The sequence below is a fragment of the Danio rerio genome, chromosome 24 (assembly GCF_049306965.1).
Source record: "Danio rerio strain Tuebingen ecotype United States chromosome 24, GRCz12tu, whole genome shotgun sequence".
Taxonomy (NCBI): Eukaryota; Metazoa; Chordata; class Actinopteri; order Cypriniformes; family Danionidae; genus Danio; species Danio rerio.
The window spans coordinates 44,367,653-44,384,572 of record NC_133199.1 but is presented as its reverse complement, the minus strand read 5'-3'; the positions used below and the strand labels follow the sequence as shown (position 1 = coordinate 44,384,572).

The 16,920-nt window shown below is 34.8% G+C and overlaps 1 protein-coding gene across 43 annotated transcripts in view; it reads right to left on the bottom strand.

Annotated features, from left to right (window-relative positions):
- Positions 1-7,384: 7,384 nt before the first annotated feature.
- LOC100001114 (uncharacterized) overlaps positions 7,385-16,920 on the bottom strand; it is a 145,045-nt gene continuing 135,509 nt past the window's right edge. For 17 of the 43 annotated variants that reach the window (XM_073941183.1, XM_073941186.1, XM_073941185.1 and 14 more), the window contains one exon: positions 10,664-11,134. In XM_073941183.1, the coding sequence (XP_073797284.1) occupies positions 10,934-11,134 (201 nt within the window). In that variant the 3' untranslated portion in view covers positions 10,664-10,933. Of the gene's footprint in view, positions 8,528-10,663; positions 11,135-16,920 lie in introns of those variants that run through there. The other 26 variants (XM_005162923.6, XM_068217271.2, XM_073941194.1 and 23 more) reach the window with 5 other exon arrangements.

The window sequence follows — 16,920 nt, the reverse complement described above, 5'->3', positions numbered from 1 at the left end:
CATTCATTCATTTTCCTTCGGCTTAGTCTATTATTTATCAGGGTTGCCACACTGGAATGAACCACCAACTATTCCAGCATATGTTTTACACAGCAGATGCCATTTCAACTGCAACCTAGTACTGGGAAACACCCATACACACACATGCTCATACATTACAGCCAATTTACTTTATTAATCCCCCTATAGCGCATGCGTTTGGACTGCTAAGCACCCAGAGGAAACCCACGCCAACACAGGGAGAACATGCAAACTCCACACAGAAATGCCAACTGGCTAAGCCGGGACTCGAATCCGTGATGCCATAATAATTTTAATATTAACCAAAAATATTAAATGTTTCCTAAACCAGAATCTTACAGTGATTTCTGAATTATTGCGTGACTGGAGTAATGATATTAGCAAAAATCGGCTTTCAAATCAGAAAAACAAATGACATTTTCAAATATATTCATAAAGAAAACAGTTGTTTTAAATACTTAAACTCATTTAAATTCATTTGATTTTTCTTGCTATACTTTTTACATCCTTTAAAAACATTGAATCAAAATCATTCTGTTGTAAAACTTCTGACCTGTATAGTGTGTTTCAATACATTTGCCATTTTCACTGGATACAGCATCATTAAAGGTACATTATATTAAGTTAAAGCTATTAAAGATCCATAATACCAGCCCTTACTAATCTTTGACCAGTACAAATCTCTTTTTCTCCTCCACATCGCTGAACATTTTGTGCAAATAATAAATGCATTCAACTGGGAGATCTAATGGGGAGATCAATTGTAAAAGCATATAAATTCTCTGATTGTTCTCTGGGTTCATTCAGGCACCGGTTCCAATGTGACCCAACATTATTACATATCCTGAAAGACTAAAGGGCCCTTAAGGAAAGAAAAGAAGCTCAACACAGCTCAAATACTAATATTTACACAACTCTTATGTCTTGAAAAGAAAATAAAGACTATAAATAAAATCTGTTATTGCCCAAAATCATAAGTTCATAAATTAATGCAACCTTATTTTGGCTCTTCCACTCAAACAATAGATGAATTCTTTAAATACACAATGAAGTTACTTGTATTTCCATCTAAAACATTATATTTCAATCGGAATTAAAAGAAACAGGATTTTCTAACATGCCAATTTGATTTTATTGTTCACAATATTTGTTAACTCTGATTGTTTTACAGTCATGCATGATATATACGTTTCTAAAAGTCAGAATCTGGGCTCTGTCATAGTGACAGTCTTATTGCTCTGAATGATTTGGGATTAAAGATTTCTGCCCGAGAATAAGCAATAGATGCATCTTACTCTGTCATACTGGTAAATAAGTAAGCGCGCTAAATAACGTCTGTCCTCCATACTGCTCACGCTGATGAAACAATTAAATAAAATAAGAAAGAACAGCTACTGTATATCCTCACTGAGAAAACAAAAATAATCATAAATTAACAGTGTTTTCCATATTTTGTGATTCAGTTTTTATTTTTCTCCAGTTTTTAATGATTTTAAATTGCATTTTGGGTCCGACAACTTGTGATGTTCAAAAGTTTGACAAAGTGACTTTTATTGATGTTTATAACAGTTATTAGCTCAATTTATGTAAAGTGTGTTTATATAGCACATTTATCGTGTATGGCCATACACCCAAAGCGCTTCACAATCATGAGGGGGGTCTCTCCACACCTCCACCAGTGTCCAGTATCCACTTGGATGATGTGACGGCAGCTATAGGTGGAGTGGAGAGACAGTGATTTAGCCAATGATTGGGTTATTGAGAGGTCATGATCGCTAAGTGCAGATGGAGGGAGTTTCAACCTCCAACTCTTCTTTACGAGAAGTGCCATGAGATTTTTAATGACCTCAGTTTAACATCAAAAAGACGGCCTTCACTGATAGTATAGTGTCTCATTACCTATACTGGGGCATTAGGACTCACACAGACTACAGGTTGAGCGCCCCCCGCTGGCCTCATTAACACCTCTGCCTACAGCAACCTAGTGTTCCCATGTGGTCTCCCATCCAGTTACTGACCAGGCTCAGCCCTGCTTAGCTTCACTGAGTAACCACTCTTGGGCTGCAGGGTGATATAGCTGTGGTCACTTAATAGAGTTTAACAAAGCAAAGACATTTTCACAGTAACTCCTATTAAATTTTTCTTCTGTAAATGTCTTTTTTCTTTTAAGTTTGGCTGAGATTATTTTAATGACTTTTTTGATTCCACTGCCGCCCAATGACTTGCCTAATTAATAAAGCACTTATATATCTTTTAAAATAACTACTAAAATATTAAATACTGTCATCATGACAAAAACAAAAGATATCAGTAATTAGGAATTAGTTAATAAACCAATTATGTTTAAAAATGTTAATAAACTGCACTTGGATAATATTTAAAATAATTTAGAATAGGGTCTTAAACTGTATTTTCATCCACTTTTCCGTGGCCGGGTCGAGTCTTAGGAGAGAACCCCAGACTTCCCTCTCCCAAGACACTTCCTCCAGCTCCTCTGGGGGGATACCGGGGCGTTCCCAGGCCAGCCGAGAGACATAGTCGCTTCAGCATGTACTGGGTTTTCCCAGAGGCCTCCTCCCGGTGAGATATTACTCAAACACCTCCCTAGGTAGGCGTCCAGGAGGCATCCGAAACAGATGCCTAAGCCACCTCAGCTGACTTCAATTGATGTGGAGGAGCAGCGGCTCTACTCTGAGCTCCTCACCCTCTCTATAAGGGTGCGCCCTGCCACCCAGCGAAGTAAACTTATTTCAGCTGCTTATATCCAAGATCTCGTCCTTTCAGTCATGACCCAAAGTTAATGAGCATAGGTGAGAGTAGGAACGTAGATTTAGACTCTTCTCCACAACAGACCGGTATATTGAGAGCAATACTGCTGCACCAATCCTATTTCGTATACAACATATTGTTTTAAAACTACCAGAAAATGTCAATAAAAGTCAATTTTTCAACATCGGACATCAGCAGAACAGAGCCCAGGATCTCATATGGCAACTCACATCTGTAAAATAAACGATTTAAAAATCACAAAATATGGAAACTATTAATTAACGGATATTTCACCCCATTATTACACCAAAAGGACGCTAAACCAAGCAGCCACATGTCAAGCGTGCGTGATTATCAAACCTTAAAAAGGCTATTAGAAGATAAGCTACTGTAAAACAGAAAAATGCTACGAAAGAGAAGAAAAAAAAGCTACAAGCTCCAGCATTAAAACCCCGCAGGAACCGCTCGACTCGCATGATCACACTAAAACTGCACAGCGTTCACTCTGAAACAGACCTGCAGGAACAGAAGCATTGAAACCAGCAGCAGACTCACTGCTTTCTCATTAAGCAAATACTTCAAATCACGCGACATTCGCTCATTCGTCCCTCTGAAGGCAAAATGCTAACAGTACCAGGCACAAACTGGCCCTCATTGACAAGTCAAAACTTACTGTACTTCTACTGTACATGCTGATAAAGCATCAACACAATTCACTTACGACAGAAACCCTCCGTTTACACCCAAAACTTGCTTGATTTTCTTTATCCGAGCGAAAAAGAAGCACACATACATGTAGTATACTTCTAATAAAAGAGTATGTCTTGAATTTTGAGCTTGTTAATTGATACACATGGAGATGCATATTACTTTTAATATATTAAATGAAGTTTGTTTACATTTCTGATGCATTAAAAGGTCCTGTGAAATTAAAATAACCCTATAAGTCTGTTAGTTTTGATATCTAGTGTGCTCCAAACTGACAAAATTCACATTTAGAATATATAAATCTGAAATAAACATTCAAAGCTTGCAGTTTGTCTCTTCCACTGAAATGGATTATCAATTATTTTGGCATCACCTAAAACTTTAGTTTCTTATCAAATCTGACCAATAAAATGACCTCTCGTGTCTGACATGCTCCGCCCCCTCATTCTTAACATTGGCTGTTCATTCGATGCGTTTTAGCTCAATCACTCCCACTGGCAGAGCTGTGATAAAACACGACACTATTGGCTGTTTTTTTTTTAAAGGGGAGGGGCTACTATAAGTCCCGCCCTCTCTTTGTTTCAGTTGCGATTACGTCAAACATTCAATAAAAATGCACATTTCAAAGCACTTCACAGGACCTTCAAAGTTATATTCACCTAAAATAATAACAATAATGATGTAATTAACTCATTCTCCATTGAATTTCTTTATTTCATTACATCTAAAAGACAATATTTTGAAGAAATCAACAGCCACTGACTTCCATGATATTTCTTCCAACTATGGAAATCCCAACATTCTTCAAAATATCCTGCTGAAAAATTATAAGCGATTATAACAGGTGAGTAAATGATGAGTAAAATAAAATATTTGTGGTGAACTTTCAACTAAATATAAGATTTATTTTTAAATATAAGATTCATTATTTTTCTTTAACTGTAATATTTTGCTTAATGCACTGGCAAACGTTTATGGTGAGCAAAAATATAAAGTAATTTCTATTGTGTACACATTTGTGACTATAAACATTCAAATTAGTAAAACATATTAACATATTGCATGGGTAGATCATATGCATTAGCCAAAAAAAAAAAAAAAAAAAAAAAAGCATTAAAGCTTTTTGGTCTTTTATGCCAAAAAGCATTAGAATTTAAAGTAAATGTCATGTTTCATTGAGATATTTAGTAAATCCCCTACTGTAAATAAATCAAAACGCAAATTTTGATTAGTAATATGCAATTAAGCACTTAATTTGTTCAACTTTAAAGGTGATTTTCCTAATATTTAGATTTTTTTAAATTCAGATATTAAAATAGTTGCATCTAAAATGCTATCCTAACAATCCATACATCAATAGAAAGCTAACTTATTCAGATTTTACATGATTTTGTGGTCCAGGATCACATATTTTTGTATGTTAGTCAACACATAAAATTATGTGTGCTTTGCTAAAGCATGACAAATTATTTAAAATGTACTTATTATAATGTATAAATCATTATAAAGTGCATTTAAGACGTCTCTCTTTAAGTGTCACTTTCTTAATGAAGGACACTTTTAAGATCAGAAGTACACTACATTATAATCGAGCGCACTTCTTTTTCACCAGGTCATCATTCATCCGTCATCCTCAAACCCTCTGCACTTTCTAGGAGCTGCGTTTGACACTATGAGCGCTGTTTACTGTGCGTGTGGTTTAATATCTTATAGGCATTGTAGGAGACCGTAATATTGCTTTACAATAACAAGGAAAAGGAAACGACATCCGCTGGTCACGATCAAATAAAAGTCAAGATACGAAAGAGTCAAACGACACGGAGTTCATTGCTACAGGATTCACTCAAACACACACCATCACGAAATAGAGAGAGATTCAGATCAGCTAGAGCTCAATGGTAGATCTATACTGGAGGAGAGATGGTCACATGACAGCCCTGTGCATGTGTGTGTGTGTGTGTGTGTGTGTGCTGCCTTCAAATCATCAGGAGTCAGAGACAAATCTCATCAATATTGTTCAGGAAGCCACTAGTTTTACTCAATATTAAATTCTGCTGCTCAGAAAACATCATTTAATTACACATTATTATTATTTTAATGTACAATTCACGCTATGAACAAGACTTTTGCCTCAATAAATGAGTAATTAGCTGCTTATTAATAGTTAGTAAGGTAGTAGTTGGGTTTAGGCATTGAGTAGGATTAGGATGTAGAATATAATCTTATTTAAGTGCTGATAAACTGTTCATATCTTAATAATCAGCAGGTAATAAGCCAGTATTTAACAGTGTGAATAAATTAAAGTGTAACCAATGTTTTTTTTGTCTATGTTGCCAATATTTGAACCATAAAAGTTTGGTCATACTACACTTTCTACTGCATTGGCTTCCATTACATATATATATATATATATATATATATATATATATATATATATATATATATATATATATATATATATATATATATATATATATATATATATATATATATATATATATATATATATATAAATTTAAATGCGGTCATGGGGAAACAAGTTCATGTAAATTAAAGCTGGGTGGGCAAACTTTCAGTGCAAACTTAAAATAGTCTCACTTTAAAATAAGGTTCTATTAGTTAATGGTAATTATGAACAATAACTTATAAACAATCAATATTTGTGTGCCTTTATTAATCATAGTTCAACATTTACTAATGAATTATTACAATTAAAAGTTGCGTTTTTTACCATTAGCGAATGAACTTTAGTTAATAAGAACAATGAATGACTTCATTTTCATTCAGTAACATTACAAAATATGAATAAACAGTGTCATAAATGTATTATTCCTTGTTTACGTTAGTAAATATGTAAATTTACATTAACTAATGGAACCTTGGTGTAAAGCGTAAACCTTAAAACCTATCAAGTAAATGCAAAAGATTAAAATTAAATGCAAAAATGTTAATTTACTTGTAAATTTTAATACACAAAATCTTGAATTATATATTGTCACTATTACAGACTGTTGCAGTGCCTGTAGGAATGAAAACAATGTTTTTTTTTTTACAAGAAAATACCATTTCAGTTGTTATTTTATTTCGATTAATATCGTTTATGAAATTTTATTGTAATTTTCAGAATAGAAATTTAATCTTCAATGTTCCTGTGGCTTAAAGTCTGTATGAAATCAAAAATTGCAATGTTCATTAAAGTCAGTTTGTTTTGTTAATCTTTAATCAAAATCTGCTTCCACTCTGGAAGAGCAGCCTTTCTCTGATGACTGATTGGGTGAAATATGCTTATCCACGCCCACTTATTAATAAAACATGAGAGGCGGGGCTCAAAAATAAACCCCGCCCCCTAGTCAATATTCCCTTTCAGTTGGAAATACATCTTCATACAAAATTAAAGTCTGCAGTAACTTTCGGTTCAAACAGACTTTAAAGCTTCATGTAACAAAACTACATTTCCCATCAGTCTTTGTGCGTCATTGTGTCCTCATTCGCATACTATCCGTCCTAAAGAGTATTCGAAAACAGAATTAGTATGTCCCAAACCATAGTGTTTTAAAAAGAGTATGCCAAAAGTTCCCGGATGATTTACTATTTCTGGTAAAAGTTTGAAGTGTACAACTGTCTGTACTCTAATTGATAATATTAAAGTTATAATAATAATAATAATATTATTAATAATAATAATAATAATAGCAATAGCGCTAACACATTGTGCGTTGGACATGAATTTGACTACAAAGTCGTAAAAAGTGTAAATAAACTACAAACATGGCGGAAATGAGAGACAAACCATCAAGTCAAGAGGCTTCAGTAAAGTTAATTAAAGTTAATTATCTTTCATCTGCAACAACAATGTGTACCTATATCAAGACATGTTTGCATATTAACTTCAAAATGCAGAATTATCCAAAGAACCGAGGATATTTCTCTGCATGAAAGACTCGCCTATGGCAGATTACACTGCTGCTGCTTAGGTAGGCTATTAAATATGATAGGGAATTAGTATATTCCAAAGCTTGCATACTCTTCTGTTACACAATCAAATATATACACTTTTCCTTCACAAAAAAAAGTAAACACTTTTAGGGCGTAGTATAAGTGTGTGAATTGGGACGCAACGACAGTCCTCCGCTCTCATTCACTTCTATTGATTTCTAGACGTTAAAGACAGCTTGATGACGCAAACTGATCGTCTCGTAATATTTTATTCTGCTTATTATGTATAATCATGAACACACTTGCTTATAGAGCGAGTAGTTTGATTAAAAAATGAGCTTTTGCAGAATATCAGTTCCACATCTAATGAACTTTGTTGATTTTAGTTTGATTGGAAAGCATTGATCTTCCATCTAAAAATCTTTAACATTACTTGTTTTTCCCACCTGAATGACCTGAAGGCAGCAGGATCTAATGTCCAGATGGATTTGAGATGTGTGTGTGTGTGTGTGTGTGTGTATGCAGCGGTCAGATGGACACATGATGATGAATATGAGGAGTACAGAACAGATCAATAATAAAAGAAACGCCGCTAAATTCATGCTCTACAACACTTGAGGATGTAGAAGGTTCAGTTTAGCCAACTCATTGTTTTGCACATCATCCTTCAGGAGTCACAATCAGGAGCGTCAACAAAGAGCACACCAATCACATGAGTCAGAGCAATGGTAGGAGGCGGGGTTTAGAGCGCAGCGGGCCAATGGGAAGCGAGAGTCATGTGTGCTCCAGGTTCGGGGTGGTGTGAGAGCGAGGGATGCCGGCGGTGGAGGACAGCGAATCGTTGAGCGAGACGCTGCTGCGGAGAAGCTGTTGCTGGACTGGGTTTTCATCAGAAACGGGCCACTCGATGATGTCGGCGCCGTGGTCCGTGCGAGAGCGGGCGTTCTCGCGGAAATTTAGCTTGAAAGACTCAATCTGCATCATAGAGTGTGGAGAAAGACAGAAGACAGAGACAGATAAACAGGGGAGGAGAGGAAGCGGTCGGGGGTTGAAATGAAAAGGAAAAGTGATAGCAAAAAGTCGAGTTAGATGCCTGAAAAATAAGAAGAGGTCAAAACGGTTTGGGGATCAGAAAGCGGCTCTTTTAAAAACATCAGCTCAGCGCAGAGGTCGGCTGATTCATACAGTAGTCAGCATCTGAAGAGGACTTTCATCAACTCAATCAAAGTTGTCCTAAATCTGTTGAACAACATCCATTCTTGCGTTAGGGCAACTTTGAAAAACTTGATTGTGTTGATCCACTTCAAATGCTGACTATGTCTGCAAATTCTGTACAAGGCTGTACAAGTACATGCAAATTCAATTCAATTCATCTTTATTTCGATAGCGCTTTTACAATGTAGATTGTGTCAAAGCAGCTTCACATTAAAGTTGTAGTAGATTGAAACTGTGGCAGAACCGTTTTCAGAGTTTAAGTTCAGTTTAGTTCAGTTCAGTGTGGTTTAACTTTTACTGCTGCAAGTCCAAACACTGAAGAGCAAATCCATTGATCTGCATTCGAAATTGTTATTTCCAAATTTGAGACATTAAATGAAAGAATTAAAAAGCTAATTAGTTGAAATATTCGTATTATGCATGTAATCTAGTTCTGCTGCTTGCAAAAAAAAAAAAAAAAAAAATATATATATATATATATATATATATATATATATATATATATATATATATATATATATATATATATATACATACTGTTGAAATCGGAGACAGAGAGCTTGTTTAACGTTGTTTAACGGAGAGCAGATTACTTCAACACATTTCTGAAAATAATAGTTTTAATAACTCGTCTCTAATAACTGATTTATTTTATCTTTATCATGATGACAGTAAATAATATTAGACTAGATATTCTTCAAGACACTTCTATACAGCTCAAAGTGATATTTAAAGCCTGAACTAGGTTAGTTAGGTTAACTAGGCAGGTTAGGGTAATTAGGCAAGTTATTGTATAACGATGTTCTGAAGACTATCGGAATAAAATATAGCTTAAAGGGGCTAATAATATTGTCCTTAAAATGGTGTTTAAAAAATTAAAAACTGCTTTTATTCTAGCCAAAATAAAACAAGACTTTCCCCAGAATAAAAAATATTATCAGACATACTGTGAAATTTCCTTGCTCTGTTTAAACATAATTTGGGAAATATTTAAAAAAGAAAAAAACAAAATCAGAGGGGGCTAATAATTCTGACTTCAACTGTATATATACATACATTATGTATGTATTTACATGAATTTAAATTATGAGTGTAAAAACGTTTTGTTTATTGTTTTATTCAATAGTTTTATTGCATTTTTAATGTATGCATTTATTCAGTACTTTGATTGAAAAAACTCACATTCTGTCTTTCATTTCATATTTGATTTCAGTTGACATATTACATATACATTGTTTGATTACTTTTTTATTTTACTTGTAATAAAAATGCAACATTTGTTTTATTTACAACTGAGTTTTTTTATTTATTTTATATTTACTGAAATTAAAAGTTTCATTTAAATAATAATATTTATATTATATAACATTTTGATTTTAATGAAAAGGTCAATATTTTTTTCCAGCAATTTCAATGGTTCATTCATTCGTTCGTTCATTTCTTTTCGGCTTAGTCCCTTTATTCATCAGAGGTCGCCACAGCGGAATGAACCACCAACTTATCCAGTATCTGATTTACATAGCGGATGCTCTTACAGCTGCAACCCAGTACTGGGAAACACCCATACACACTTCTTCACACACACACTCATACACTACAGAAATTAGTTTGCTCAATTCCCCTATAGCGCATGTGTTTAGACTGTGGGGGAAACCGCCAACACGACGAGAACATGCAAACTCCACATAGTAATGCCAAATGCCGAACCAGCGACCTTCTTGATAAAGTGCTAGCCACCGTGCCGACCTTGTCACTGTGTAGCCCCTGAATATTTGATTTTAAATGTTACATTTATTATATTTATTATTATATAGTAATTTTAAAATCGGAATTTACCAAAAGTTTATTCAGTGTTTTAGTTTTATCCATTTCAATTTTGTAATTGCATTTCAACATTCAATGATTTCATATTTTGAGTGGACTTTTGCTTTACTTTTATTATTTTTCAAAATTTACGTTTGACTCTTATTCATCTTTTTCACAAAAACGTTGCCTTCAGTTTTAACCCTTTGACTTTCCTTCAAATTAAATGCATTTATTCGTTTTTAACGTAACATACAGATGCAACTTCGATTTTAAATTCAGATTTTCATCTTGCTTTGTTTTATGGTTTTGCATTATTAATCAGTCGACCTCTCGCACTATGATAAATCAGACAACAACAATAATCAGCATGCCGCTTAAACATAACAAAATCACTCAAAATAAGCAACAACTGAATAGAATGATGGATAAACACATGAGAGCAATGGCCTCTGGATGTCAGTCATAATCTAAATCAGCTCTAGTCTGGCGGGGGGCTTCGGTGGGCTGCTTTTGGGCTGGGTTCACACACAAACTTACTTGTTTCAGGGATGAGCAAGTCCAGGCCCTGCGAGTCCCGGATCGGGTCACTCTTGCAGGGGCCGCCGTCCTTCAGCCCATTCTCCTGGGCATCAGCGGCGGCAGAAACACCACTGCAGGGAGTCTCCTGAACCCCCTCAGCCTAAAACACACAGCAGCACGTCAATAGCACACATGAGGGTGGGATGAGGGCGAACACACACATACACAATGCATGCTGGAGGTAGATGGAGGATATACAGCACCAGAATGATTGAGCGGCAGAAATTTACCACTGCTGTTCCAAAATGGATGAAAGCTTTAATATTAGCTTAATATTACGCCTGTCGTAATATAACAAAACTTTTATTTTGATGGGTTACTATGAGGAAACTGTGAGTTTCTATGTGTACATTAGAGTTGGAGTCCATTGCAAAAAGAATCGATTCCTTGATTCTGATCCGTTAAGAATCAAGAGTCATTTCTAAACACAATTGATTCCACTATTCCAAAGTGATTCCTTGATTCAGAGGTGTTATTAAAGAAGAATCAATTCCAAAAACAAATGATTCCTCAATTCTGAGGCATTGGCAATCAAGAGTCTACAAAATAATTGACTCCTCGAATCTGAAGTGTTGTAAATCAAGAGTCAATTGCAAAAACCACTGGTTCCTCAATTCCGAGACATTGAGAATCAGGAGTCAATTCAAAAACCTTTGATTCGTTGATTCTGAGACATTGAGAATCAGGAGTCAATTGCAAAAACCATTGATTCCTCAAATCCGAGACATTGAGAATCAGGAGTCAATTGCAAAAACCATTGATTCCTTAATTCCGAGACATTGAGAATCAGGAGTCAATTCAAAAACCATTGATTCGTTGATACTGAGACATTGAGAATCAGGAGTCAATTGCAAAAACCACTGATTCCTCAATTCCGAGACATTGAGAATCAGGAGTCAATTCAAAAACCATTGATTCGTTGATTCTGAGACATTGAGAATCAGGAGTCAATTCACAAACCACTGATTCCTCAATTCCGAGACATTGAGAATCAGGAGTCAATTCAAAAACCATTGATTCTGAGGCATTGAGAATCAGGAGTCAATTCAAAAACCATTGATTCGTTGATTCTGAGACATTGAGAATCAGGAGTCAATTCACAAACCACTGATTCCTCAATTCCGAGACATTGAGAATCAGGAGTCAATTCAAAAACCATTGATTCGTTGATTCTGAGACATTGAGAATCAGGAGTCAATTCAAAAACCATTGATTCGTTGATTCTGAGACATTGAGAATCAGGAGTCAATTCAAAAACCATTGATTCGTTGATTCTGAGACACTGAGAATCAAGAGTCAATTGCAAAAACCACTGATTCCTCAATTCCGAGACATTGAGAATCAGGAGTCAATTCAAAAACCATTGATTCGTTGATTCTGAGACATTGAGAATCAGGAGTCAATTCAAAAAACATTGATTCGTTGATTCTGAGACATTGAGAATCAGGAGTCAATTCAAAAACCATTGATTCGTTGATTCTGAGACATTGAGAATCAGGAGTCAATTCAAAAACCATTGATTCGTTGATTCTGAGACACTGAGAATCAAGAGTCAATTGCAAAAACCACTGATTCCTCAATTCCGAGACATTGAGAATCAGGAGTCAATTCAAAAACCATTGATTCGTTGATTCTGAGACATTGAGAATCAGGAGTCAATTCAAAAACCATTGATTCGTTGATTCTGAGACATTGAGAATCAGGAGTCAATTCAAAAACCATTGATTCGTTGATTCTGAGACACTGAGAATCAAGAGTCAATTGCAAAAACCACTGATTCCTCAATTCCGAGACATTGAGAATCAGGAGTCAATTCAAAAACCATTGATTCGTTGATTCTGAGACATTCAGAATCAGGAGTCAATTCAAAAACCATTGATTCATTGATTCTGAGACATTGAGAATTAAGAGTCAATTCCAAAAACCATTGATTCTTCGAATCAAAAGTGTTGAGAATCAAGAGTCATTTCCAAAAAATAAACAATTCCTCAATTCTGAGGTGTTAAGAATCAGAGGTCAGTTTCAAAAACAACTGATTCCTTGAATCTGAAGCTTTGAGAATCGAGAGTTGATTTAAATAACTATTGATACCTTGATTCGGAGGTGGGAAGATACAAGAACTGATTCCCAAAAACAACTGAATCCTCAAATCCAAGGCATTGAGATTAGGGAGTCAATTCCAGAAACAATTGATTCCTTGATTCTGAGGTGTTGAGAATGAAGAATTGATTCCAAAGACAATTGATTCTTCAATTTTGAGGTATTGACAATTGAGAGTCTACAAAAAAAAATTAGTTCCTTAATTCTGAAGTGTTGAGGATAGAGAGTTGAAAACAACTGATTCCTTGATTTCAGAGGTGTTGACATTTGACTCAATTCTAACAATATTGGATTCTTCAACTCAGAGGCGTGAAAAATCAAGAATTCCTTCCAAAAATAATTGAATACTGGAATCCGCATTGCGAATAGGAAGTCACACCCAAAAACAACCGATTCATTAAATCAGAGGCAATAAGATTTGGGAGTCAATTCCAAAAACAATTGATTCCAAAATTCTGGGGTGTTGACAATCGACAGTCTACAAAAAAAAAAAAATAATAATAATAATAATTCCTCGAATATGAAGTGTTTGGAATCAAGATTCGATTGCAAAAATAACTGATCCCTTAAATTCGAGGAGTTGAGAATCGAAGTCTATTCCAAAAACAATTGATTCATTGATTCCAAGGTGTTAAGAATCGAGTCTATAAAAAAATTGATTCCTCAAATCCAAGGTGTTGAGAGTTGATTTAAAAAAAAAACAACTGACTACATGACTACATAAAGCATTGACACTTGGGAGAGGACAAAAAACATTTATTCCTTGAATTCGAAGTGTTGAGAATCGAGAGTCAATTGCAAAAAAAAAATAATTCCACAATTCTGAGGCGTTGAGAATAGGGAGTCAATTCTAACAATTGTTGATTCATTGAATCGAAGGTGTTGAGAATCGAGAGTTGATTCCAAAAACAATTGATTCTATGTATTGTTCAGTAAATCAATATATTAAATATTGTTACAGAAGGATCCAGTTTAACTAGCAGTAAACAACCCTTCCACTGCATTTATTAGTCTCTGCTAAAATTACAAGTTTCCATGAATACAAACATCTCACATTAATGCATTTACTTAAGAAAGCTTTTTGTAAAGTGAAACACTAGACTGGTGCTGTATATCTGCAACACCTAAACATAACACAATAATGAATGCTTAATCCAATAAAAAAAATCATAAGAGAAGCAATAACTAAATTACATTCATGTATACATTATATACACATAAACAAAAAAAAAGCATGTGGAACTGAACCTCAATTGCAACATAATGTACAGTATATAATCACAAAAATAAAAAGCAGTGCATATGCATCCATGCAAATGGAGATGCCCGGCGATCATTAAATTGAATGTATTTGAGACTATTTAAAATCATTTTGTATTATTAACATTATTAATTATCTATACAACTAAACTAAAAGAAATAAGACTTTATCCAGAAGAAAAATATAATAGGAAGTATAGACAAAATGTCCTTATATAGTATATTTAACAGCACTTATATAGTATTAGAATAGTATTATGAATATTAAAAAAATTAAAAAAAATTAACAGGATTGCTAATATTTGTGTTTAAACTGTTTGTATTTATTGCAAAAGTATATATAAACTGCATTTTTGTTAACACTTTAAATTAAAGTGATGTAGTTGCACATGTTCCATGCACTTACTATAGTAATGACAATGAATTATGCATAATAACATGTAACTAATCCTAAACCTAGCCCACATTCGAAGCCCAAACATTACAATAAGTCCATGTAAATGATCACTCAGAAGTTAAATTAATAGTTTTACCTTAACATAAAGTGTGAGGAACATATTAAACCAGCATCAGTGTGATGAAATCTGCTCATGCTGTATTGAATGTGGATGGCTATGGAACAGTAATGGCGTGGTCATGTGACTGGGATGGATGGCTATAGGCTGAGGGGCAGGTGACATCACGACCACTGCAAACCCACCAGGAGGAGCGTGGAAAACAACCCAGCGAGACCAAAACCCAAAACCCTCACCATCCAAACAGATCTCCAATTGAGCGCTTTCATTAAGTATCCTGTTGCCTAACATTACATTTCCCATACATATAATCCTGAGGGTTTGTGGCTGGAATGGAAACACTTGCAGCAAATGGATTTCAAACAAATAAAGCATGAAGACTTGTAAAATAAGCACCGTAATCCTTCAGTATGTGTTAAGCTTCCAATAAAAGTGTGAGGTTAAATTATCTCGAGGTACTTACCACTCAACAAACACCATTTAAAATCTTTATATACCTCCTACCTTTCTTAAAAACACAGCTGCAGCCATTTGTCATCATATCACATACAATCAAGTTTACTTTGATCACTTAAAGGTCCCATGAAATTAAAATAGGTTTTTGAAGATGTTAGTATGAGTATTATTCATTTTTAGGAAATGTATAACCTAGTGTGCTTCAAAACAGTAAAGAACTTCACACATACAACTTAGATAAACATGTAAAGCTTGTGGCTTGTCACTACTGCCTAAACAGATTTTCAATAAAACTATTTTATAGTCGTCACTTCAGTTTTTCATCACATCATAACCAATCAAATGCTCGCTAGTGTCTGACATGCCCCGCCCCTTTTCAAGACGCTTCTCGTTTGCTTTTCATTTGATGCGCTTGAGCTCAGTCAATCTCACTGACAGAGCGGGATTAAACAAAACGCTATTGGCTGTTTTTTAATAAGGGGAGGAGCTATGTCCCGCCCTCTCTTCGTGTTTCGTTGGAGGTCACGTCAAATATCGAATAAAAATGCAAACTTCACAGCACATCATAGGACCTTCAAGCTATTTTCAAAATATAGTTAAATACATATGTTTTGTTTAATTTTGACAATAATGTATCCTGAATTACAGTAAAACTGCAACATTAAACCAGATCATTCTGTTAATTTTGTACAAAATTCATCTGAAACATTAAAGTAGCCCCATTATTTGCATTTCATATACTTTCTCTGCATATAAAACTGATTTTAATACAAGTACAGCTCAGAATATTTTGTTTCATTTGGACAACGTATCCTTTAAGCTCAATTACTGTACATTTAACATAAGTTCACCCATATTTTGTCAATTTATTCCAAAAAAATGATCTGAAACATTAAATTAGACACTTTATTTGCATTTTATATACTTTGCATATAAGATTGCTAAACTACAGTTCAAGAGTTCGCCCTTAGCTGATGATTGATTATGAAGCGTGTTTGGCATGCTGTCCCGGGAGAGAGCCTTGAGTTCAGGTAGGTCTCGAGAACTCCCCTGCTTGATAATGTTGGAAGTAGATTGATGCTGTGAAGTGTCTATGCTGTCAATTTAGATTTGTCAATTTGCTTATGTTACATGTTTTTGGTATGTGGGAGGAAACCGGAGAGCCCGGTGAAAACCCAAACAAACATGGGGAGAACATGCAAACTCCGCACAGAAATGCCAACTTAGCCAGGTAGTGTCTGAGCCAGTGGCATTCTTGCTGTGAGGCATTGATGCTAACCAGTAGGCCTCCGTGCTGCCCTGACAAGAACATGGGAGGAGTAGGGGTGGATTCTTCAAGACGAAGATGGCTGAAGTAAGATACTCTGGTTATTTATAGTGGTTAAGGAGTCATCTGATTGGTGAATCAGTGTTAGCTAATGTGGACCATAAGCACGTGCTCCTCTCGAAATTAGTTTATAGATAAACTTCACTAGTATTTTACCTAAATTCACCCCTATTTTGTTAATTTACTTTAATAGAAATGGATATGAAATGTTAAAGTAGGCACTTTTTG